Genomic DNA, 25,994 nt, shown 5'->3' with positions numbered 1-25,994 from the left:
ACATGTTGTAACGGATTCAACAATACATTTTCGAACGGGTCAGCTCCGTGCTGCACTCATTGGAGTATGGTTTTACAATGATGGAAACACCCAGCTTCTATTTCATGCAGATCTTTATTAATAAAGATGTGTTTATTGCACAAAATTTATTTATCCCATATTGCCAGCTGCGTTCTTTATTTGTGAAGTTACAAAATCCAGCTGCTTGTTTTTTTTTTTTTAAATTCATATTCGCTGAAAGACGAGCAAAGCAAGTGAAACTGCAAACATCTGAATGGATATCATATTCCAAATTTACTTCCTCAATGAATGCCAAGTCCAAATTATCTGAGGCAATGACAATTCAAGCAAATTGGCGACCCCTCATTTCAATATTGTTTAAGTAAGCAAAATAGCAGCTAATATTCTTCAATGGCTTCCGGGATGGCAGGCGCTATGCTGAGCACTCCACAAACATGGTCTCGTTTGATGCTGGGAAGATGGCCCTGTGGTGGGTACTATTATTAATATTGTTTTTCAACACAATTACATAGAGGAGAAGGCTGAGACCCAGAGAGACTATATAACTTGTTCTTGGTCGCCCAGTAGTGCAAAGCAGGGCTTGGATTCCAATCCAGGCTGACTCCAAATCTGGTATCTTTAGATGCTACGTGATTATCTGTACACATAACAGATGTTTGCTTTCTTAGGACATAAACCCACAAGACTGGGATGGTGTTCCAGCTTTTTGACATAGGATCTGCTACTTCACCATGAGCTGCTTAAAGAATGCAAACAAAGATGGCAGGGGGCAATTGAACAAGCTTCTAGAACACTGAGAGGCCTAAACAGAAACCTAAAAAAATGCTTTGTATGACTGAATACCACCAAGATCATGCATACTAAACTCTAGAACAAGGAACAGTAAGCTACAGCCTCTGGGCTAGATCCTACCCACAGCCTGTTTCTATTAATAAAGTTTTACTGAAACACAGCCGTGCGTATTTGTTTACATATGGTTACTTGCCTGTCGTCATGGTAGACATGAGTATTTGTGACAGACACTGCATGGCCCACAAAGTCTAAAATATTTACTATCTGGCCCTTTTCAGAAAAAGGGCCTTTTGCTGCCTTAGAATGTTGTTCTTAACCTTTTTTATGCCATTACCCCTTTTTGGCAGTTTAGTGAAGTCCATGGAACCCTTTTTAGATAATATTTTAAATGTACCAAAAAAACTAAAAGAAAAACCAATAGGAATATAAAAGAAACCAATTATATTGGAAAAAATTGTGATATGCCAATGTGTGTGTTTCATTAATGCGTTCAAGAATCAGACCTAGTGGCAGGTCTAGTAACTACAGTCATTTCTAAATAAAGAGGAGCGTAAAAGATATTTTACTCTATCTGCAGCAATCATTATGAAGAGATTTTTGATTTCCACTGGCGACAACTTTACATGCACTGTTATCAGATTGGTTGCCTGTTTTCATAATTGAAGGACATGTCAAATTTCAATACAGGCTAGTGAAAATGAAGACTTTTTTTTTTTTTTCTTCTTCCCATCCAAGGACCTCCCTCCCAAATCTACTCATGGATTTCTCAGGGGCAGACGTCTGTAGACTCAAAGTCAGAATCCTTGCTCCAGAATGTTTTACTAGGTTTTCCAGTTACATCCCTGCCAAAATTATAGCGACAGTCTTTTTTCACTTTTTTAGCAATCTGCAGAGGTGAGACCCAGAATATCCAGCAAACAAAATCTCACAGCTAGGTTGCAGACCTTAACAACACTCTTTGGCATGAAAGCAAAGGTTATAAATTCCTTTGTCTTTTTTTTTTTTTTAATTTAACCATAAACATTACTTTAATGAAGTATACTGGTCAAATAGTCCCACTGGACACTAAGGTCTTCAGAGCTAATGACTATGTTCATTCTTGCCTACTACCTGATTCCCACTGTGTCTGGCACATAGTGAGGTTTAAAGAATGTTGGATGAATAAGCGACATATATTTAAGCTGACAGATCTTCCTTGAGTTTGGGTTGCTACTCAAACAAGTGTTGATGTAGTCTATCAAATCACCGAAAGGGTAAAAACAAAATCCTATTAATTTACAGTTTTACAAGTGCCACAGATTTATAAAAGGGAAAATGAACATTCCACGAAGACCATGCATAAATGGCACACATTTAAATTTTTGAAAAACACACCTTTTCTAGACCAATTTAAAGATGCTGCTATAAATAGTAACTTCATCCTTATAAATCAAAATGAACATTTTCATACATGAATTGTTCAGCTTCTCTAACTTAGGCTGGGGGAAATTTCTGAAGCAAACCAGTTGGGCATCGATTATGCCAATGTCTTAACTTGCTGTAGATTACTAAAATGCTCCCACATCTCCCCCCCTCCCCCCCTCCTTGTAGCATGGCCTCTGACCTGTCATTAGGCATGTTGTCCCATGATCCATGACAAAAGCCTCAACTATGTCATTGGATTTGGCCAAAGGTATGTTTAGTCACTTGAAACAAATAATGGCTTGAAATGGACTTGTGCACTGGGGCTTGCTTACTTACACCTCGGTCATGACCATGAGGTCAATCCTGGCCTAACTACTGCTGGTCTCAGGAGAAGACCAAGAGACACGTGGAGCAGAGCTGATTTCCTCAGCCAAGGCCAGTAGACAGCCAGACCATAACCAGCAGATCCTCAGACTAATAAGAGAGCCCAGCCAAGGTCAGCTGGTTTTGCCCAGCTGATCCTCACAGGTGAACAGAAAAAGCATATTGCATCTATTGAGGTTTTGTGGGCTATTACGCTGCATCACTGTGACAACAGACAATGGATACAGATACAGGTATCTAGAAAAAGGGTGATGCCATAACAGAGAACCAAAATACAGAGCATTGGTTTTGAGATTGGGTTGCATGTGGAGGCTGGAAAAATGGCAATGCACACTACTTAATGGCAAACATTTGTAAGATTGTCACTCGTGGTAGCTTAGAAGACAGAAAATGTACATAATGAGTTTTGGACTTGAATAAAGAGATAAATTCTAGGCAGAACAGTGAAAGTGTCTTATAAGCTGCATATGATAAAAGACTACAAGAAAGAGACAAACTCAAAAAAATAACTGGACATTTTCTAAGCAGAATTTAGAGGGAAGATAGAAAGTTTCTATCTGGATATAGTTTCTCATCTCCAGCCAGCTTCTCCAGCCAGCTTTCCCAGGTAAGACAAAAGCCTGGAACAAAGACCAATCTAAAAAACTAGTCTCAGAGTGAAGACCAAATGTGAAATAAGGTGTCTAAATGTAAGACTCTTTATTAAAATCTTCAAAAGGGAATTAAGAATGGTGAGAATGAAGTTGGTGCCAAGTATGTTCTCTCAGCTGGACAAAGGACTCCCAAAACCCACAGAAGGTTAAATGCCAAAAGTACCTATAATTGCGTTTAGAAGAAGAGGCAAGATTCCAAAAGAATTGTGGTTATCACTTTTGGCAAATGGATACATAGGAAACTCACACAGTTTTTAAAGACAGCTCTACCAGCAACACTGTCACCAGCCTTACTAAAACAAAAGGTAAAAGACCTCCAGCTTTTGGCAGACAGGAAGCAAGCTGAGAAAGTTTCTCAAAGGTACATTTTGCAATCTTTTTCAGAAGTAGCTTACGAAAGTGATAGAAAGGATGCTCCAATGGGCAGGGTTAAGAACTAAAGAGCTGAGCCAAGGCCTAATCAAGAAACATTCCCTATCCTCTGAGTAGGGGGAACCTGGGAACATGTGCCCAGAAGAATTTCAGAAATGCTATGGACCAGGGACTGACAAATGCCTCCCGTTCTTCTTTTCTTTCTTTTCTTTCTTTCTCTCTCTCTCTTTCTTTCTTTCTTTCTTTCTTTCTTTCTTTCTTTCTTTCTTTCTTTCTTTCTCTTTCTTTCTTTTTCTTTCTTTCTTTCTCTTTCTTTCTTTCTTTTCTTTCTTTCTCTTTCTTTTTAATTATACTTTAAGTTCTGGGATACATGTGCAAAATGTGCAGGTTTGTTACACAGGTATACACGTGCCATGGTGGTTTGCTGCACTCATCAACCTGTCATCTACATTAGGTATTTCTCCTAATGCTATCCCTCCCCTAGCCCCCAACCCCTTGACAAGACCCAGTGTGTGATGTTCCCCTCCCTGTGTCCATGTATTCTCATTGTTCAACTCCCACTTATGAGTGAGAACATGTAGTGTTTGGTTTTCTGTTCCTGTGTTAGTTTGCTAAGAATGATGGTTTCCAGCTTCATGCATGCCCCTGTAAAGGACATGAACTCAACCTTTTTTATGGCTGCATAGTATTCCATGGTGTATATGTGTCACATTTTCTTTATCCAGTCTATCATTGATGGGCATTTGGGTTGGTTCCAAGTCTTTGCTATTGTGAATACTGCCGCAATAAATATACATGTGCATGTGTCTTATACTACTTTCAAATGGTAGAATTATGGCAATTATTTTGGCTTTTTGTTTTACCACTGTATATTGGGTGTATCAGGACAGACAACTTGTTTTTTATTTCAACCATCTCTAGATGAAGAGAAACCATATCCAGACCCAAGGGAGATTATGCAACTGTGGTCTTTAAGGCTGATCCTATGATTGGATGAGACTTGTGGGGTTCTTGGGAAAGTGTGAATGCATTTTGCCTGTCAGAGAGATGTGAATGATGGTGAGGATAAAGGTGGACTGTGGTTGTTTGCAAAAACGGTCCCAATTCAGCCTGGCGAGGTGGCTCACGCCTGTAATCCTAGCACTTTGGGAGGTTGAGGCGGGTGGATTGCCTGAGCTCAGGAGTTTGAGACCAGCCTGGGCAACATGGTGAAACCCCATCTCTACTAAAATACAAAAAATTAGCCAGGCATGGCAGCATGTGCCTGTAATCCCAGCTACTCAGGAGGCTGAGACAGGAGAATCACTTGAACCCAGGAAGTGGAAGTTGCAGTGAGCTGAGATCACGCCACTGCACTCCAGCCTGGGTGACAGAGCGAGACTCCATCTAAAAAAAAAAAAGAAAAAAAAAAGTCCCAATTCTTCACCTTCCCTGCATCCCTGACCTTTGCCACGTAACACTGTGATGACCTCTCACTGTAAGTGAGCTCAGTTTCACCCTTGACACCAGGATGAAACATGTGACTTGCCTTAGGCAATGTAATGCTTGACAACTTACAGAAGCAAAGACTTGAGATGGGCTTACACTGGGGCTTCCTTGCTTGCACCTCTGCCATCCTCATGAGAAGGACAAGCCTGGGTTAGTCCATGGTCCCAGGAGGACGATGAGAGATGCACAGAACACAGCCAGACTGCCCCAGGCAAGGCCAGTGGACAGCCAGCCAGTCCACGGTCAGCAGATCCCCAGGCAAATCTGGAAGGCACCCAGCCTTCCCCACACATGTGGTTAAGCCAAGCCAAGATCAACAGAGTTGTCCAGTCAACTTCCTGCTGACCTAAAGTATGTTAGCAACAAATGTTTATAATACAACACTGAGATTTCATGGTTGTTATCGCAGCATTATGGAATCATTATCTAACTGATACACCAAAAGAAAGAAGTAGGTAATTTGTTGAGTTACCTACCCTGCTAATTTTGCTGTATGTTTTTTGGTCAAGTCGTTCCATGCTGAACTAGAGGATGCTTCAAAAATGACTGGAATGCCTAATCATTATGCAGAATTTATCAAAGATACATGACTTATACCTGTATTTTATTTCGTGCACCTCCTCAATTACATACTTTACAAGTGAATAAGTTATAAAGTTATATAAAGAGATATACATATGTATAAAGCTATAAACTTCATGGTTTTCTCCTATTTTACTGAGAAAGGCTCTTCAAGGCAGCTGAAAAGCAAAACTGCAAATGGGCCAAGCACGGTAGCTCACGCCTGTAATCCCAGCACTTTGGGAGGCTGAGGTGGGCAGACCACTTGAGGTCAGGGGTTCAAGACCAGCCTGACCAATATGGCAAAACCCCATCTCTACTAAAAATAGAAAAAGTTAGCTGGGCATGGTACAACATGCCTGTAATCCCAGCACTTTGGGAGGTTGTGGTGGGCAGACCACTTGAGGTCAGGGGTTCAAGACCAGCCTGACCAAGATGGCAAAACCCCATCTCTACTAAAAATACAAAAAATTAGCTGGGTGTGGTGCAGCACACCTGTAATCCCAGCTTCTTGGGAGGCTGAGGCACAAGAATTGCTTGAGCCTGGGAGGTGGAGGTTGCAGTGAGCTGAGATCGCGCCACTGCACTCCAGTCAGGGCAACACAGCGAGACAAAACAACAGCAACAATAACAAAACAAAACTGCAAACAATGGGATGAGCAAAGGTTCCAACTCGATTTCTTCGATCATGGCTGAATGCTTTAAGGTGCTTATGATTTATGCCATAGGAAGTGTAGAGCAAATAACAGGCAGGACTCACCCGTGTGGGATCGCAGGTGGACGGTGAGCTGGCTGGAGTTGCGGCTGGCGTAGGGGCAGATCTGGCATTTGAAGGGCCGCTCGTCCGAGTGGATCCGCAGGTGCTTGTTGAGGCTGCTGCTGTCGGCAGCGGCGTAGTCACACGTCTTACACTTGTAGGGCTTCACGCCCGTGTGGCACCGCATGTGAGTTTTCAGCTTGTCCTTCCGGCTAAAGCACTTGCCACAGACTTCACACTTATGAGGTTTGTCTCCTTCAAACACACACACACACAGATGGTAGCAGGAAACAAGATTAAAAAAGGAAAAGGCTTATTTCCCACTGCCTTACGAAAAAAGTCATATATAACCACCAAAGAATACCCAGAAAACCCTGAAACACTGGGTGGATGATTGGCAAAGAGCTAACATCTCGGGAGAGGGGAATTTTCTTCCATTTTCCTTATTGATATTACTTGAATTTTTTAAATGATGAATATGAATTTCTTATAAATTTTTTATAAATTAAAAATAGAAGGCAATTAAAATAAAATTTTAAAACACAGTTAAGTAAAATAATAACAGTTGTGTTAATTTTCTCTTATATTCACTCTCTCCTTTTTCCTTTTCACAACAGAGATGCACCCTAAAATTTAGAACACCTAAGTTTCAGCAGAGTTCATGGCTGATCAGCGAAAGACTACACTTCTCAGCCTCACCTGCAGCTAGGTGTGATCTGTGACTAAGTTTTTATCAAAGTGATGGCAGAGAAAGTAAAGTGTGTCTCTTTCACGAGAGGAAATTGCTTGCCTTTTACATTTTCTCTTTTCCTGCTTCTAGCCATGGCATGGGGGTAAGGCAGCAGGTGTTGGCAGGTGAGTGAGCGGGTGCAGGCAGGTGAGTGAGTGGGTGCGGGCAGGAGAGTGAGCGGGTGCGGGCAGGTGAGTGAGTGGGTGCGGGCAGGAGAGTGAGCGGGTGCGGGCAGGTGAGTGAGCGGGTGAGGGCAGGTGAGTGAGCGGGTGAGGGCAGGTGAGTGAGCGGGTGCGGGCAGGTGAGTGAGCGGGTGAGGGCAGGTGAGTGAGCGGGTGCGGGCAGGTGAGTGAGTGGGTGCGGGCAGGCGAGTGAGCGGGTGAGGGCAGGTGAGTGAGCGGGTGAGGGCAGGTGAGTGAGCGGGTGAGGGCAGGCGAGTGAGCAGGTGCGGGCAGGTGAGTGAGTGGGTGAGGGCAGATGAGTGAGTGGGTGCGGGCAGGCGAGTGAGCAGGTGAGGGCAGGTGAGTGAGTGGGTGAGGGTGGCATACCTGCAGATGGTGGAGTCATGTAACAGAATGAGGTGGGAGGAATTTAAGTGCCTGGATAGTCCCTAGGACAGAGCTGCCCACCTGTCCTGACCTGCCTGCTCACCTCTGGACAGTTACATGGGATGGATACAAACCCCTATCTTGCTTGTTAGAGCTAGTGTTTCAGTTTCATTCTTACAGCAGCTTAATCTGAACCTCACTAATGCATATGTCAACTTGACATCTGTGAACAACTGCTAACTTTTTGGTGTATATTTTTCCAATCTGTGTGTGTGTATGTTTTTGGTACATAAAAACTCCTGGCTAACATCAATTTAAACACTTTTTGAATGGCACTGTGCCTTTGAATTACTATATTTAATCCTTGCAACAGCTGGGATTAGAACCCAGGACCGTCTTGTGTATGTGTGTGTGTGTGTGTGTGTGTATGTGTTTTTGGCAAATACTGCTCTGCCTCCCTATTGACTACCTTCTTGCACTTACAGTAATTTCTATCACCTGTTTCATATCATTACATATCCACAACATGGTTGTTAAGGCTGAACTATTTCACTGTATGGATATGCATAAATTATTGAATCCATTCCTTACTTGGCCATGAAAAAGAGTAAGTCGATATGACATACTGATGTGAAATGATGTGCAAAAGTAAATGAAAAAAAAAAACAAGTTGCACTGATAGCGTGTATTGTATTAACTTTATAAGACATGGAAAAATTAAATGTGTGGGTTTTTAGACCTGGTCTAGGCATGCAAATATTTCAGAATGAGACATAGAGGTCTATTAGGACAGCTGACTTTTGGTCATGGAAGGAGGTGGCTGTGAGTCAGGATTTTCTTTTTTTTACTTTGTATATCAAATATTATCCTGACCAAATCGTAACTAGTCAAGTGCTAAAATAGCCAAAGCTGATCACTGTCATCATAAAATAAATATTTGGGATTTAAGAATACATCTAAAAGTTTATTAAAGATCAGCATTTTGGCTGGGCACAGTGGCTGTCGCCTGTAATTCCAGCACTTTGGGAGGTCGAGGCAGGCAGATCACTTGAGGTCAGGAGTTCGAGACCAGCCTGGCCAACATGGTGAAACCTTGTCTGAACTAAAAATACAAAAATTAGCTGGGCATCGTGGCAGGTGCCTGTAATCCCAGCTACTCGGGAGGCTGAAGCAGGAGAATCACTTGAACCCAGAAGGCGGTGGTTGCAGTGTGCCAAGATTGTACCACTGCACTACAGCCTGGGTGACAGAGTGAGACTCCATCTCAAAAGGAAAAAAAAAAAAAAAGCATTTTTATTATTAAACATTTTAATAGGTCAGGCGCAGTGGCTCAAGCCTGTAATCTCAGCACTTTGGGAGGCCGAGGCGGGCAGATCATGAGGTCAGGAGATCGAGACCATCCTGGGTAACATGGCGAAACCCCGTCTCTACTAAAAATACAAAAAATTAGCTGGGTATGGTGGCAGGCGCCTGTTGTCCCAGCTACTTGGGAGGCTGAGGCAGGAGAATGGTGTGAACCTGGGAGGTGGAGCTTGCAGTGAACTGAGATCGCACCATTGCACTCTAGCCTGGGTGACAGAGCAAGACTCTGTCTCAAAAAAAAAAAAAAAAAAGAAAAAAGAAAAAAAGAAACACAAAAACAAAAAAATTTCAGTCATCAAATTAAAAAACCCAGTAACAATAATTTACCAACATTGTCAGTGGCTCAGTAATTCCTGTGGTCACTATACTGTGTATTTCCAACACTGGGCAGATGCTGGATGTTGGCAGAGCTCAATGGTTTTTGGCCAACTCAGCTGGTAAAGAGCCCTATTGCTGTTGCTCCCCCAAACCCCAACCCCAGGGGTAATTAAGCATGCCCCCACTCTCTGAAGGTAACTAAGGTGAGGATACATTTAAACTTGACAAGGTAGACAGAGACACTTCAGTTATGCAGAAACTATCCTACTAGCCAGGTGGGCTAACTGTGTAGAAGATATTTTCTGTGGATTTGCAGAAATAGACAGAGTTGTGGCCCTCACTTGCACTTTTACAAAGCTTTCCCTATCATCATTAATAATTACAGTACTCAGCCGGATGCGGTAACCCACGCCTGTAATCCCAGCACTTTGGGAGGCCGAGGCAGGTGGATCACCTGAGGTCGGGAGTTTGAGATCAGCCTGACCAACATGGAGAAACGTCATCTCTACTAAAAATACAAAAATTAGCCAGGTGTGTTGGTGTATGCCTGTAATCCCAGCTACTCGGGAGGCTGAGGCAGGAGAATCACTTGAACCTGGGAGGTGGAGGTTGCGGTGAGCCAAGATCGCGCCATTGCACTCCAGCCTGGGCAACAAGAGTGAAACTCCGTCTCAAAAAAACAAAAAACAAAAAACAAAACAAAACAAAAATTATAGTACTTTATTCTTTCAAAAACAAATATGCTATGGCTTGATGGATGAAACCTCAACAGATGAAACCCATATGGAGAGTTTCATTGCTTATTACACTAGAATGCTCGCCAATCAATACTTAAAACTTAATATTTGGATAATTAGAACAAATCCAGATGGCATGACACTGTGAGGCTGATTAGATATGATGGTGACCCCAGTGCAATAAGGCACTTATTGGTCATGGCCAAGGAATATAAGAAATAACTGTTGGCTACTCATCTTCCAAAGGCTGAGGCTAAATAGCAGGCTTTGGGCAATTAGTGAAGCCAAAGTCAAAGGCCACTGCATCTTATACACATTTATACTTTTTAATTTAAATCTGTATCATTTGAATATAAGCATCTAACACTTTGTTAAAAAAGAGTCTAAAGGCAATGCCTTTTCCATGCAGAAAGTCTGGGAAACATAAAAATAATATATTAAAGAAAAATAAAATCACCAGAAATCATCACTTTTTTCTTTTCCCATGCATTGATCTTTTCCTCTTCTTTTAAAACAAGTATTTATTAAATTATCCTTTCTAAATTACAAAAATAACACACACTCACTGTATTCAGTGATATAATGTAAAGATACATAAAACGAAAGTTTTGGCCAGGTGCAGTGGCTCACACCTATAATCCTAGCACTTTGGGAGGCCGACGTGGATGGATCGCTTGAGTCCAGGCATTTAAGACCAGCCTGGGCAACATGGTGAGACCTCCCTCTCTATATAAAATACAAAACATTAGCCAGGTGTGGTGACGCCTGCCTGTAGTCCCAGCTATTCTGGAGGCTGAGGTGGGCAGGTCGAGTGCCACTGCACTCCAGCCTAGGTGACAGAGTGAGACCCTGTCTCAAAAAATAAAAGAACAAAAAATAAAAGGACAAAAAAAGAGACAGTTTCTTTTCTCTCCCATTATTCCTCTCTTTACTAATCATTACACACACACATGCACTTGTAGGATCATCTCCTCAAAATGAGAATATGTGCATTCAAATTTTAATTAATTTTGGCAGAATCATTTTCAAAATGGCTGTAGCAGTTCATATTCCCACTTAGCTAAGTTTGCTCACATCCTCTCCAGAGCTGGATTTTATTATGTTAAAGACTTTTCTGCCAAAATCATGTATACAAATGGCACCTTATTTTTTGAAATCTGGACTTGTATTCCCGTAACAGCCAGTGATGTTTGGAGTGGTATCATTCATCTGACCTATGTGGGTCCCCGGCTCCTAGCACAGAGCAGGTGTTGAGGGCATATGTGCTAAAGAAATGCTATTTACCCGTGTGAATTTTTAAATGCCGCTCCATGTCCTTCATGCCATAAGCAGTCTTGAATTGGCAACCTAAAAAAAAACAAAAAAAGGAAAGATTAATCATAAAGGGAAACTTAGTAACTTTTAGTGGGGAGAAAACTGGCAGAAACGTCCTTACCCAATTGACAAGAGTTACCACCACAGTACAGGGAAAAAGAGATCTCATGTGCCTTCGTATGTGATGACCAGGAAAGACACAATGTCATTTTGTGTTTCCTGCCAAAACTGCGTAACCTGAATCTAATCATAAGGAAACATCAAATAAACCCAAACTGAGGCCGTTTTGACAAAATCACTGGCCTATACTTTTCAAAAATGTCAAGCTTATGAAAGATAAATGCTTAACTGTTCCTGATTAGAGGAAATGAAGGACATAAAATCTAAATGCAATCAGTAATAATTGGTTGGAAACTGGACCAGAGGGGGAAAATGTCATTCTTTTGATAATGGTAGAGAGGACGTCAGTGGGACACTTGATGATGAAATCTGACTAAGGTCAGTAGGTTAGATAATAGTACCTATAAATGTTACTTTTCTGATCTTGATGATTGTCCTGTGGTTATTTAAAAGAATATTCTGGTTTTTAGGAAATACACACTGAAGTATTTAGGAACAAAAGGGCATCACATTGTCAGCAACTTTCAAATGGTTTGGGAAAACTACACTTGTATATACATTGTATATATACAAAGAATGACAAAGCAAATATAATAAAATGGTAACATTTGGGGAATCTAGATGAAGAGCACACAGGGATTTTTTGGGTATAATTTTTGCAAACTTTCTGTACGTCCGATATTATTTCCAAGTACATTAGAACCAAGGTAAGGAAAGAAAATTTTTACTGGATATCATCCTAAGCTATAGCATAGGAAAAAAATTTACAGCAACCCGAAATTTTCACGAGTTCCACTTCAAAGGCCTATGGCTAGAAAAGTCTTAGAACCCAGGTGCAGAATGACCACAGACAGTGGGAGACAGGTTGTATGTGCTGAGGCAAATGCCAGAGGGCCCTGATTTTTATGCCAGGTAGTTGGGGGCACTTCCATGAGCACTTGTCAGGAACTCATGAGGAAAAGCCCTGGAGCCTGGTTAAATGTCACACCTTCTACGCAAGTAGAAAATAATGCTGCCTTTACCTGGATAGCAACAGTTAAGCCTTTTCTGAGCAGGTGGCGTTGTGGGCTTTTTGGTGCGTGACTTGGCAGGGAGAGAGATGACAGTGGCTGTTTGGTTTTCATTACTTTCCGTGGGCAGATAAGTTTGATAGCCATGTTCAAAAACAAATTCTGGAGCTGAAACTAAAAGATATGGTGATTATTAATTTTCTTAATATAAATGCCTTCTAGCTATGCCCTCTGCCTACTTTCCTTTGTAGAGCAAATGCACATACTAGTTTGCTTTCCCAGCCTCCTTTGTGGCTTCAGAGTGATCATGTGACCCATTTCTAGCTAATGAGACACTAGACAGCATTTGCTGGGAGGCTTCTGTAAAATATTTTCCTCCCTGATTTAAAATAGCATGGAGGGAAAAGGTAGGCAGGGCAGATGGAAAAAGACGCAGTTGAGAAAAGCTCATCTTGTTGCCCTGGCTGCCGTACTTCCTATCTTTCTACATGCTGGAATGATGATGCGATGCCCGGATCTGTGGCAGCCATTCTATAACCGTAAGGGTAAACATGAAAATCAGATGCTGAGTCAGAACTCCGAAACCACCCAAATCTATACTTTTTTCTTTTTCTTTTTTTTTTTGAGATAAGGTCCCACTTTGTCACCTAGGCTGGAGTGCAGTGGCGCAATCACAGCACACTGCAGCCTCAGCCTCCCAGGCTTGAGCAATTCTCCCACCTCAGCCTCACGAGTAGCTGAGACTACAGGCATGCACCACCATGTCCGGCTAATTTTTGTATTTTTTGTAGAGACTGGGGTCTTGCCATGCTGCGCAGGCTGGTCTCAAACTCCTGAGCTCAAACGATCTACTTGTCTCGGCCTCCCAAAGTGTTAGCCACCATGCCTGCCCTAGACTTCTTAAATGAACAAGAAATGTCCCTATAATTTATATCTCTGTAATTTATGCCAGGTAAGTTTTCTGTTAGCTGCAGCCAAATGTCTTAGGTGTTTTCATAAGCTATAGGACAAAATCCTAATAAAACACCAAACGGGAACTGATAGAAGGGATTTGGGGCAAAACTAGTCTAATTGACATTCTCCTCAGCATTTCACCCCTCAAAAAATTTCCTTGTACTCTTACTGAGGTTCTGATGCAAAAAGAAAAAAAAAATAGCAAAACACAGACTTAATATAAAATATAATTGTAGGCCAGGCGTGGTGGTTCACACCTGTAATCCCATTATTTGGGGGGCCAAGGAGAGTGGACCACCTGAGGTCAGGAGTTCGAGACTAGCCTGGTCAACATGGTGAAACCCCGTCTCTACTAAAAATACAAAAATTAGCTAGGCGTGGTGGCAGGTGCCTGAAATCCCAGCTACTCTGGAGGCTGAGGCAAGAGAGCTGCTTGAACGTGGGAGGTGGAGGTTGCAGTGAGCCGAGATCACGGCATTGCACTCCAGCCTGGGTGACAAAAGTGAAACTCCATCTCAAAAAATAAATAAATAAATAAATTTTAAAAGACAAGATAGGCAGTCTCAAATTTTTTTGTTATAAAAAATTGTGACACTTTGCTAACTACATTTATAGTCTGGGACTTAAGCATGTTTCTTTCCTCCCTTCCCTCCCTTCCCTCCCTTCCCTTCTTCCCTCCTTTCTTTTCCTTTCCTTCCTTCCTCCCTCCCTCCCTCCTTCCCTTCCTCCTTCTCTTCCCTTCCCTTCCTTCTTTCCTTCTCTCCTTCCCTCCCTCCCCTCCCTTCCCCTCCCCTCCCCTCCCCTCCCCTCCCCTCCTTTCCCCTCCCCTTCCTTCCTTCTTCCCTTCCCTCCTCTTTCTCTTTTTGGTTCTATCTTTCTTAGAATGTAATTTGTCACAAGAAGATTTGTCTTCAAATATGGAGTAAATATGACCAATGGAGGCTTGTTCAATGAGTGAACCTTTCAGGCTAATAGGCCTTAGTGATGATTTTGAAAGCCACTGTAATATTCTGTTTCCCAAACTTCAGTCACTCAGACACCACCTTTGACATTTTTGACATTTTATTTACAGATGATTTAAGTCAGCACAGGCTTAACATCACTATTTATTTTGGCTTTGTCCAAAGCACTAATATCCATGCCACAGGCTCCAGGCGCTAGTTATGTTTTTCTCTTAAAACAAACACTGTATTTCTTTTAATCTAGGATGTTTTAGATTGTAAAATGCATCATAATTTCATATACGATGAAAAGGCTGCCAATTAAACACGTGATGACACCGCTTTCTTTTTTGAGGTATTTTATTTTATATTCATCAAATGGGCTTTTCTTGACTTCTTTGGACATTTGGCAGAAAACTCAGGTTCCTGATGTCCATCTCTTTGGCACCTTCAGTAGTGACCATATCACTCTGATACATGTCAAATGATACCTTGGTGCTGTCAGCATTTGGTATTTGGGTAAAGCCATAGTTTCCATTTTTCTCAATGGAAATATGTGTAGGGAAGTCAAGGGCTTCGGTTTAAAGTCAGCTGAAAGATCCCGACAAACTGATGTTTCCTGTCTTCACGCCAAGTATCTCTGATGCATGAATCAGTTGCACCTGCCTCCTGTTGAAATGCTTTCATTTACTCTGTGGGATCTGGCTATGTCTCCCAGTTTCTCTTGCTCTGCTTGGGTTCTCAAAGCATGGTCCCTAGCCAGCAGCATTGGAGCTGCCTGGGAACTTGTTACCAAGGCAAATTTTCTGGGCCCCATCTCAGACCTACTGAATCAGACACTCTGGGGGTGCACCCAACAATCTGTGCTCTAATAAGCCCTCCAGTGATCCTGATACACACTCAAGTTTAAGAACCATTAGCAGAGACCATCCTTTTCCATCTATCTTGGCAGTAGAACTTAACCCAGCTCTGTCTATATGAGGAATTCCACCTTTCTCGGTTGTTGCTTTGCAAGAACGTGCAATTGCAGTCACCCCTCCAACAATGAAGATTTGCTTCATTAATATCGAATTTACCCCTGTTACTGTTTTCAGGCATTTCTGGGTAAGCAATTACTTTTCATCTTCAACTTGCTTCATTATGCAACATCTTGGAAGACATTTTAAACAGCAATTAAACTCAAGACATATAGTTCCAAAATTGCACACAACGCAGCTGAGGTGAGAAAAATGTGACCCACTGAAATCAGGTTTGTTCACATGCACAGCCAAGTAATGTTTTTGGACTGCCTGTTGGTTGACAGAAATCTCACTGATTCTAAAATGCATCGTTGTTTCAGATATGTTAAAATGCATCTTCAAACTGATATAAGTTCAGGTTTGACCATTCACTGTGGATGTGACCTCAGGCCAGTCATATAACTTCATTGAACTTGTTTTCTCACTATAAATGGCGATAATCACCATGCCCACTTCATAAGGATGTTGCAAAGTTTAACACGAGAATTCAGTAGCACAGGATGTGGCCATGGTTGAATCTCAATAAATGTTAAAGGGGATATATTACAGTTCAATAGAACCAGACTCTGGCACTTGTGCATCAAACTCTCAACTGAAATGCTCATGAGCTAGGATGATCAACCATCCCTGTTTGCCTTGGACTGGGGTTTCTCAAGAACTTTTGGTGCTAAAACCAGGGTGCTGGGTCATGGTCATACTCCCATGGCCTCCCAACCTTCTGCTCTACAACTTCCTGTACAAGTGACCCCCTGTGCTGGAAGGTGTTCACTGTGGGGTGAGTATGGATGGCCAGGCCCTCCCTACAAGTCAGCTCACAGGCTCCTCAGCACTCTCTTGAAAGGTAGATGGTAGGCCCTTCACCCTCCTGCCACTTTCTGCTCTCCCCAGGGATTGGCTGGGCTCCATCTCTTAACTGTCCTCTACCATAAGCCTGGGCAAGTTCCAGCAGAGGGAAATGCAGGAGTATTTTGTATATCAACCCCTTCTCAGATGTATAATTTGCAAATATTTTCTCATTCCATAGGCTGCATTTTCATTTCTGCTGTTTCCTTTGATGCACACAAGTTTTAAGATTTAATGTACTCCCAGCTGGGTACAGTGGCTCACACCTGCAATCCCAGCACTTTGGGAGCCCAAGGCAGATGGATCACATGAGGTAGGGAGTTCGAGACCAGCCTGACTAACATGGAGAAACCCTGTCTCTACTAAAAATACAAAATTAGCCAGGCATGGTGGCACATGCCTGTAATATCAGCTACCTGGGAGGCTGAGGCAGGAGAATCGCTTGAACCTGGGAGGCGGAGGTTGCAGTGAGCCCAGATCACGCCACTGCACTCCAGCCTGGGCAACAAGAGCAAAATTCCAACTCAAAAAAAAAAAAAAAATTAATGTAGTCCCATTCGTCTATTTTCACTTTTGTTGCCTGTGCTTTGGTGTCTTGGAGAGGAAGCAGGAAGCATCATGAGTGGGTAGGTTAAACACAGCAAAGGGCCGGGTGTGGTGGCTCATGCCTGTAATCCCAGCATTTTGGGAGGCTGAGGCGGGTGGCTCATTTGAGGTCAGGAGTTTGAGACCAGCCTGGCCAACATGGTGAGACCCTGTCTCTACTAAAAACACAAAAATTAGCCGGGCGTGCTGGTGCGCACCTGTAGTCCCAGCTACTCAGGAGGCTGAGGCAGGAGAATCGCTTGGACCTGGGAGGTGGAGGTTGCAGTGAGCTGAGATCATGCCACTACACTCCAGTCTGGGTGACAGAGGCAGACTGTCTCAAACAAACAAACAAAAAAACAAAAGACAAACAAACAAACAAAAAATAGCAAAGGGATTCAGGAACCCAGGTGCAGGGATTATTTTGGGGGCAGGGCTAATCCCATGTAACCTGAGTTATCCCAAAGTAGATGGCTATAGACCAGAAAGGGTGTGCTCCAGAGCTTAGGCTGTGAGGTCTTACCTCCTTGATCCTCAGTTTCTTTACCTGGAGAATGGCGACAATTTCCATTCCTGTCTCCTAGGACGTTGTGATCAGAAACCAGGCATGTAAAGTTGCTGTTGCTGTTGACTTTATTCACTAATTTATTCAGCAAATGTTTATGAGGTACTGTACTGACTGTGTGCCAGGAACTGTTCTAAGCACTAGAAACAGAGCCATGACCCAAACAGACAAAAATCCCTGCCCTCATGGAGCTGACATTCTAGTTAGGAGTGGTGCAGGCAATAAGTATTTAAATACACAGTGTGTAAATCAGGTGGTGTAAATATTACGGAGAAAAATAAAGCAGGACTTTGGGAGGCTGAGACGGGCGGATCACAAGGTCAGGAGATTTGAGACCATCCTGGCTAACACAATGAAATCCCATCTCTACTAAAAAATACAAAACACTAGCTGGGCGTGGTGGCGGGCGCCTGTAGTCCCAGCTACTCGGGAGGCTGAGGCAGGAGAATGGTGTGAACCCGGGAGGCGGAGTTTGCAGTGAGCTAAGATCCGGCCACTGCACTCCAGCCTGGGCGACAGAGCGAGACTCTGTCGGAAAAAAAAAAAAAAAGAAAAAAGAAAAAGAAAGCAGGGAAGCGAACCAGGAAATGCTGGTGGGCATGCACTTTTTTTGTTTGCTTGTTTTTTGTTTTTTGAGACAGAGTATTACTTTGCACAATGGCATGATGTCCGCTCACTGCAAGTTCCGCCCCCCCGCCCGGGTTTATGCCATTCTCCTGCCTCAGCCTCCCAAGTAGCTGGGACTACAGGCGCCCACCACCATGCCTGGCTAATTTTTTTGTATTTTTAGTAGAGACGGGGTTTCACCGTGTTTGCCAGGATGGTCTCAATCTCCTGACCTCGTCATCCGCCCGCCTCGGCCTCCCAAAGTGCTGGGATTACAGGAGTGAGCCACCGCGTCCAGCGGGCATGCACTTTTAAGTAAGTCCAGGAAGGCCTCAGTGAGAAGGTAACATATGAATATAAAACATGGAAGCATATAATTATTATATTAATAGTATTCTGTTGCAGGTGTCCGGAATTCAATAGCAACAAAGGGGCATTGGGTGCTGAAGATTCTAATCCAGATAGTCGGCTTGCTGGTGCCTCCTGGCTGGATTTATCAAGGGCATCGCTTCCCACACACATGGCCTTTCTAGAATCTGCTGTGAACAGCAGGACCTGCAGAGACACCCCAGGGAAAGGCTTATGGTAATCACTGAGGGACTGCTGGTGACCAGAGGCCTTCCTCATTTCCTTTGGTTGTTCGCATGTGATTTGATGGCAGAGTAGCCACTCATCCCCGGGGTGTGTGTGTGTGTGTGTGTGTGTGTGTGTGTGTGTGTTTGTGTGTGTGTGTATGTGTCTGTCTCTGTGTATGTGTGCACATGCATGGTCAGACTGACCTTGGACCAATTTGGGTGTTTTATTTATTTATTTTTTTGAGATGGAGCCTTGCTCTGTTGCCCAGGCTGGAGTAAAACGGCCCCATCTTGGCTCACTGTAACCTCCCTCTCCCGGGTTCAAGTGATTCTCCTGCTTCAGCCTCCCTAGTGGCTGGGATTACAGGCACGCACCACCACACCTGGCTAATTTTTGTATTTTTAGTAGAGACAGAGTTTCACCATGTTGGCCAGGCTGGTCTCAAATTTCTGACCTCAGGTGATCTACCTGCTCGGCTTCTCTAATTTCTTTTTTTTTTTTTTTTTTTGAGATGGAGTCTTGCTCTGTCACCCAGGCTGGAGTGCAATGGCATGATCTCGGCTCACTGCAACCTCTGCTTCCTGGGTTCAAGCGATTCTCCTGCCTCAACCTCCTCAGTAGCTGGGACTACTCAGTCCCAGTCATGGTGCCTGCCACCATGCCCAGTTAGTTTTTGTATCTTTAGTAGAGATGGAGTTTCACCATGTTGGCCAGGCTGGTCTCACACTCCTGACCGCAAGTGATCCGCCTGCCTCAGCCTCCCAAAGTGCTGGGATTACAGGCGTGAGCCACCGCGCCTGACCAACTGGGTGTTTGTATGCAATTTGATGCCAGAGTAGCCACTCATCCCCAGGTGAGTGTGTGTGTGTGTATGTGTGTGGTCAGACTGAACTTGGACTAACTTGGGTATGTGCATGTGATTTGATGCTGGAGTTGCCACTCATTGACAGGGGTGTGTGTGTGTGTGTGTGTGTCTCTGTGTGTGTGTGTGTGTGTGTATAGTCAGATTGACCCTGGACCAACCTCTGTCTCCACTCGATAGCTGTAGAGCCTTGACCAAGTCACTTCTCTGCTCTTCAGTTCTTTTGTTGGTAAAATGGGGATATTGCAGTGATCTCAGAGCTTAGATCTTGTTGTTCTAGTAAAGATTCAAGGGAAGGATAAGGCGTACTGCGAGCCAGGCACATTGCAAGTTCTTGAGAGTTCTCAGTGGACGTTATGGTAACCATGCACAATAGGTTATTATTTATCTTTATTCAGGTTTGGCATAATGAGTGACATGGGCCTTGGGGAATCTCAGAGCACCCTAGAAGAAAGTGAAATGCCCCACATCTGCTGAGGCGGGATGACTCATAACCTTGGGGGGAAGTGCTTCCAGTAGAGGCGTGACTTGCCCACCCCCCCAAGAATATTCTCTAGTCCCTCTTTTCAACAAGAATGCAGCAAGGGCCACCTCTTTATGTAGGGGTCTTATGTCTAACTTTTTGCAAGAGCTCAGGGCTTCAGCCCCTACCCTGGTATGGCCATTAAAATCACGCCTCCTGTTTAGTGAGATCAGACCCTGTCCCCGATACCACAAGAAGCTCACAGCCTCATACACCTGCTGCTGCTTTTGGTTTTGTTTTCTGGCTTCAGGGGATTTCCCTTCTTTCCTGCGTGTTCAGGTGTGCATCTGAGAATTGCTTATTGTATTTAGTTCTGGTTTGTACCAGGGACATACTGAGTTGTTTGATCATGATGTTGCTTAAAATGTATGACTATTATATGAATTTCATAGATAATCCAAATCTATTTCTCTGAAGTTTGTCTCTGTGGCGTCTTGGGGCTCACATGAACCAACTGTAGCTCCTTTTCGAACAAATTGCCTTTCAGACATCTCAAGACAGCTTTGATATCTCCCTATCTAATTTGCTTCCTCCTTCCCTTCTTCAACTTAAAAATTCCATTTAACAAATCCTTTTCTCTTTTTAAATTACAATGTTAATTTTTACAAAATAAAAGTTAACACGAATTTTAGGATTTTCTTCTCTACATAGAAAAGTGCAGAGAAGAAAAAACTAGGCTAAGTTTTTTTTGTTGTTGTTGTCCAGGCTCTTGTAATGCCAGCAATTTGGGAGGCTGAGGCAGGATGATCACTTGAGACCAGGAGTTTGAGATCAGCCTGAGCAACAAAGGGAGATGCCGTCTCCACAAAAACATACAAAAAATAGCTGGGTGTGATGGTGTGTGCCTGTAATCCCAGCTAATTGTGGGGCTGAGGTGGAAGGATGGCTTAAACTCAGGAGTTCTAGGCTGCAGTGAGCTAGGATGGCACCAGTGCACTCCAGCCTGGGTGACAGAGCAAGGCTGTCTCTAGAAAAACAAAACAAAAAACTTCCCAATGCTGTCAAAACATGGCAATACACATCCTTGCTTTTTTTTGAGATGGAGTCTGGCTCTGTTGCCTAGGCTGAAGTGCAGTGGTGTAGTCTTGGCTCACAGCAACCTCCGCCACCCAGATTCAAGTGATTCTCCTGCCTCAGTCTGCCAAATAGCTGGGACTAAAGGTGCACGCCACCAGGCCCGGCTAATTTTTGTATTTTTAGCAGAGATGGGGGTTTCACCATGTTGGCCAGGATCGTCTTGAACTCCTGACCTCAAGTAATCTGCCTGCCTCGACCTCCCAAAGTGCTGGGATTACAGATGTGAGCCACCGGTGCCCAGCCTACATCCTTACTTTTTATACAAAGCTCCTATCGCTACTGTGATTAAATACTTACTTGAGAAATTATTTAATGACTATTCTCTCTTCTATTTGGTTGGAGGAGTTAAGTGAGGACAGACCCTTGTTTGATTAAATACTTACTTGAGAAATTATTTAATGACTATTCTCTCTTCTATTTGGTTGGAGGAGTTAAGTGAGGACAGACCCTTGTTTCTTTCCATTACTGTTCCCCATGCACCCACCACAGAACCAGGTGAAGGGGAGGAGATCAAAGAACATTTGTTGAATTAATGATCAGCTAAAGGGCTAACCTCTTTTATATAGAGAAAATATATTTTAAGGCTGGGCGTGGTGGCTCACGCCTGTAATCCCAGCACTTTGGGAGGCTGAGGCAGGCAGATCACCTGAGGTCAGGAGTTCGAGACCAGCCTGGTCAATATGGCAAAACCTCGTCTGTGTTTTGTAAAGATACAAAAATTAGCTGGGTGTGGTGGCGGGTACCTGTAATCCCAGCTACTCGGGAGGCTGAGGCAGGAGAATTGCTTGAACCTGGGAGGCGGAGGTTACAGCGAGCCAAGATCACATCATTGCTCTCCAGCCTGGGCAACAGAGTGAGACTCCGTCTCAAAACAAATAAAAAAGAAAATACATTTTAAAAGTATAAAATGTATCTTTAAAGTATAAAACTAGGATCGTGGCTTAAATCATTTTATTTTTTTTAATGAAACATTTGCCATGTTAAAACATCATGTTGTCATTCATCAAAAACATAACCTCTAATGGCCACATAATATTTCATCATTTTGGTTGCTGAATAGTTTAACCATTTCCCTTTGTTGGATATGGAAGAGATATCTAGGAATTGACTTTTATGAGTAAAACCTGTCCAGAAGTTTAAATTTATCCCTCGTTACTTTGGGTACATTCCTTGAAATTGAAGAGTTGGGTTAAAATGGTACTAATGTTTTATTACTTGGTGATTATATAACATCCTTTCAGAAAACTGAAATAATTTGCATTTTCCCCTTAACCTTGGCTGTCACAGAGAAACTTGACAGGACAAAATGAGATCACTTGAGTTTAATTTGCATTTCCTTTATATGTAATTAGTGAGATTAAACTCCCTTTCAACATTTATTCTTCCAATGACATGACTTATTTGGTGAACTTCCTGTTTATTCTATTAGCTCGTTTTTTTCCTATTGGAATTTTTATTTTTTTCTTGATTTGTAAATGCTTTTTACAGATTAAGGATACTGTCTTGTTTTGTTTTGTTTTGTTTTTGAGAAAGAGTCTGGCTCTATCTCCCAGGCTGGAGGGCAGTGGCATGTGCCTCCTGCGTGCCAGGGATTCCAGGCACCCGCCACTACGCCCGGCTAATTTTTGTATTTTAGTAGAGACAGGGGTTCACCATGTTGGCCAGGCTGGTCTCAAACTCCTGACCTCAAGGGATCTGAGAGCCTAGGGCTCCCAAAGTGCTGGAATTACAGGCGTGAGCCACCAGATAGGGAATTCTTAGTTTACATTTGGGATACTTGCCTGGAGATCAAGAACCCTAAATGAGAATCCTAAGCATGAACACTGCAAAAAACAACACACACAAAAAAATCAAGAGACCTGAATATATGATAATATCCTGCAGGGCGCGGTGGCGCATGCCTGGAATCCCAGCACTTAGGGAGGCCGAGGATGAAGGATCGCTTGAGCCCGGGAGCTCAAGACCAGGCTGGTGACATGGCGAAACCCCGTCTCTACAAAAAATACAAAAATGACCTGGGTGTGCTGGCACACACCTGTTATCCCAGCTACTTGGGAAGCTGAGGCAGGAGAATCTCTTGAACCCGGGAGGCAGAGGTTGCAGTGATCCGCGATCGCACCACTATGCTCCAGCCTGGGTGACAGAGCGAGATTCCGTCCCCCTCCCTTCCCACCCCCGCCCCCAAAAGAATTCACTTTCTGAGAGAAAATTCACCCTTTTCACTTACGCTGTTCCCAAAGCGCCTTTACCGTCCACAGTGGGCATTAGACCGGCCCAAACGCCCCTCCCCAGGGGTGAGCCCTGGTGGAAATCCTGACCACGCCCCTGCTCTGCCATCGCTGATTGGTGCAGTGGAAGACACCTGACAACAATTGGGCCAATCGACTCTCTTGCTCTGAAATTGAATCCTGCAGCCAGGCGTATTGGCGGCTGCCGTTAAGTCCCAACTATGACCCAGGCTGAGGTGGGAGCATCGCTTGAGCCCAAGAGTTCGAGTCCAACCTGGGCGAGAGAGTGAGACCTTCCCCCCACCGCCCAATCTCTTAAAAAAACCCAAACTGGGACTAAGACGCTCAGGTTTGGTGTGGACTTTCCTTCTGAACAAAGAAGGCATAAACTTTGGGAATGGTCACGGGGGCAGCAGTGCTTCTCCAGCCACAGTCTCCCTAACACGTGGATTCTGATCAGCAGTTCTGGATGGGGCCAAGATTCTGCCTTCCCAGCATTTCCAACAAGCCCTTTGAGCTGTACAGTCTAGAAAACCGTAAAATATTTCTAGCCTCTGGTTCAATCTCTTTTTGAGATCCAGCTGCGTGCCTGCCTGTAATTCTCCCTTATGCCTATATCCTTCTAAACAAAGTCTCCCCTCTGGCTTGAATTATAGTCAAAGTAGGGGGTCTGTTCTAAGCAAATGAACAGTCCTATGTAACAGAAAATTAACTTGCCCTACACTGGGACTTTACCAAATAGGAAAAAAACCATAAGTGGAACAGAGCTCCCTCCCACAGTGGGCCGTTCATTCATTCCTCAGATCTGTTGAGCAGCTATTGTGAACTAGACTGTAGTGCCCGTAGGTTTCCATCCCTTCAACCCCTTCTGGTTGAGTGGTTCTCAAACTTGATCATGCATCACAGATTCTGATGCAGAGATTTGGGGTAAAGTTTAGATATCTTTATAGCTGTATTTTAAACACATTTTTCAGGTAATTTTTTGCACAGCAGCATTTGAGAACTGCCACTCTAGTCCCTTTAACGGGGCAGTGGTAGGAACATGGCCCTGCAGAAGGGGCTTGGGATTAGGTTCCACTGGTAGGGCCCTTCTCTTTGTCCCTTGGCAGCCTAGCTGCCTCCACTACAGTGCAACTGGACAAAGCCATGTGTCCCAATTTTGGCCAGCAGGATCTGGATTTTGGGAGTTTATCAGAGCATTTCCTCCCTGATACAGATAAGTTGCTCCTTTCCCTGTTTGTGGGTGTGCCTGAGAGATCTGATGCCCAAGGCATTAGCCGCCACTATGCGGCCATGGGGAGGGCAGGAGGGCAAAGGATAAAAGCCCACCACAGAGAACAGGGGGGAGATGCAAAGAACTCCGCACCTTTGAGCTGCCGAACTGACCTTGCCTGTTCTGGCTATGAGAGATAATACGTGTCTTAACTGTTCTGTGCACTTTTAGTTTGCTGTTGTTAAGAGCAACAGAGGCCGGGCATGATGGCTCATGCCTGTAATCCCAACACTTTGGGAGGCCAAGGCAGGCAGATAACGAGGTCAGGAGTTCGAGGCCAGCCTGACCAACATGGTGAAACCCCATCTCTACTAAAAAATACAAAAATTAGTGGGCGTGGCAGCGGGCGCCTGTAATCCCAGCTACTCAAGAAGCAGAGGCAGGAGAATCGCTTGAACCTGGGAGGCAGAGGTTGCAGTGAGCCAAGATCGCACCACTGCACTCCAGCCTGGGCGACAGAGCGAACCTCCGTCTCAAATAAAAAAGCAACTGAAAGCATCTGACCTGACCCACTACTCCCTGGCTGGTTGAGATTCCCAGGACCCTGCTCAGACCCCCTAATATATTATCCCCAGGAAGGGTCTGGATATCTGCATTTTTCAGCAAAGCTCAGATGATTCTTATGCACAAGCAAGTCTGAGAAACGTTGCAATGAGGAATTTACTAAGTGGCAGTACTGATTAAGAGCGCAGGTTCTGCAGCCGAACAGCCTAGGTTTGAGACCCAGTTCTGCCACTTTCTGTTTCTGTCATCTGGCCAAGTTATTTAACCCCTCTGTGCCTCGGTTTCATCATTGGTAAAATGGGGATAATAATTATTATTACCTAACTTTTGGTTATGAAAAACTACTTCATAGAGAGTACTTAGAAAAGTGCATGGCATAGAATAAGCACTTCATAAGAATTTGCTATTATTGTTTCCAGATCCTGGGAATCACTACATAGTTTGTCTTACCGAGGAGACGGAAGTTGCAGTGAGCTGAGATCGTGTCACTGCACTCTAGCCTGGCAACAGAGTGATATTCAGTCTCAAAAAAAAACCAAAAAAAAAAAAAAAAAAAAAGAAAAGAAAAGATGCGGATGGCTGACACATAGGGGAGCCCATATACTATCCCCATGAGCCATGTGCTCACGAACTTTATGGACCCCCAGCTCCTTCAGAATAAAGGCCAGAGCTGAGGCACAACCCCCACCACGTTCCCCTGTGCCATCTCTAGCCACTGTTTTCCAACCTTGCCCTGATCTTCCCCCACCCCCTCCAAACCACCATTAGGAAATGCCCCCTTTCCCACCATCTTTCTCCCAACAGCCAATGGGTCTTTCAAAGCCGGTTATAGCCGGGCGCGGTGGCTCAAGCCTGTAATCCCAGCAC

The 25,994-nt window shown here is 43.8% G+C and overlaps 1 protein-coding gene across 3 annotated transcripts in view; it reads right to left on the bottom strand.

Annotated features, from left to right (window-relative positions):
* ZFP64 (ZFP64 zinc finger protein) overlaps positions 1–25,994 on the bottom strand; it is a 100,011-nt gene that overhangs the window by 60,270 nt on the left and 13,747 nt on the right. For all 3 annotated transcript variants that reach the window (XM_008013900.3, XM_008013895.3, XM_008013887.3), the window contains exons 3-5: positions 12,584–12,745; positions 11,412–11,474; positions 6,436–6,687 (exon numbers count right to left, since the gene is read on the bottom strand). In XM_008013900.3, the coding sequence (XP_008012091.3) occupies positions 6,436–6,687; positions 11,412–11,474; positions 12,584–12,745 (477 nt within the window). The remainder of the gene's footprint in view (positions 1–6,435; positions 6,688–11,411; positions 11,475–12,583; positions 12,746–25,994) is intronic.

This window comes from Chlorocebus sabaeus, chromosome 2 (assembly GCF_047675955.1).
Source record: "Chlorocebus sabaeus isolate Y175 chromosome 2, mChlSab1.0.hap1, whole genome shotgun sequence".
Lineage (NCBI taxonomy): Eukaryota > Metazoa > Chordata > Mammalia > Primates > Cercopithecidae > Chlorocebus > Chlorocebus sabaeus.
This window is presented reverse-complemented; position numbering and strand designations above follow the sequence as displayed.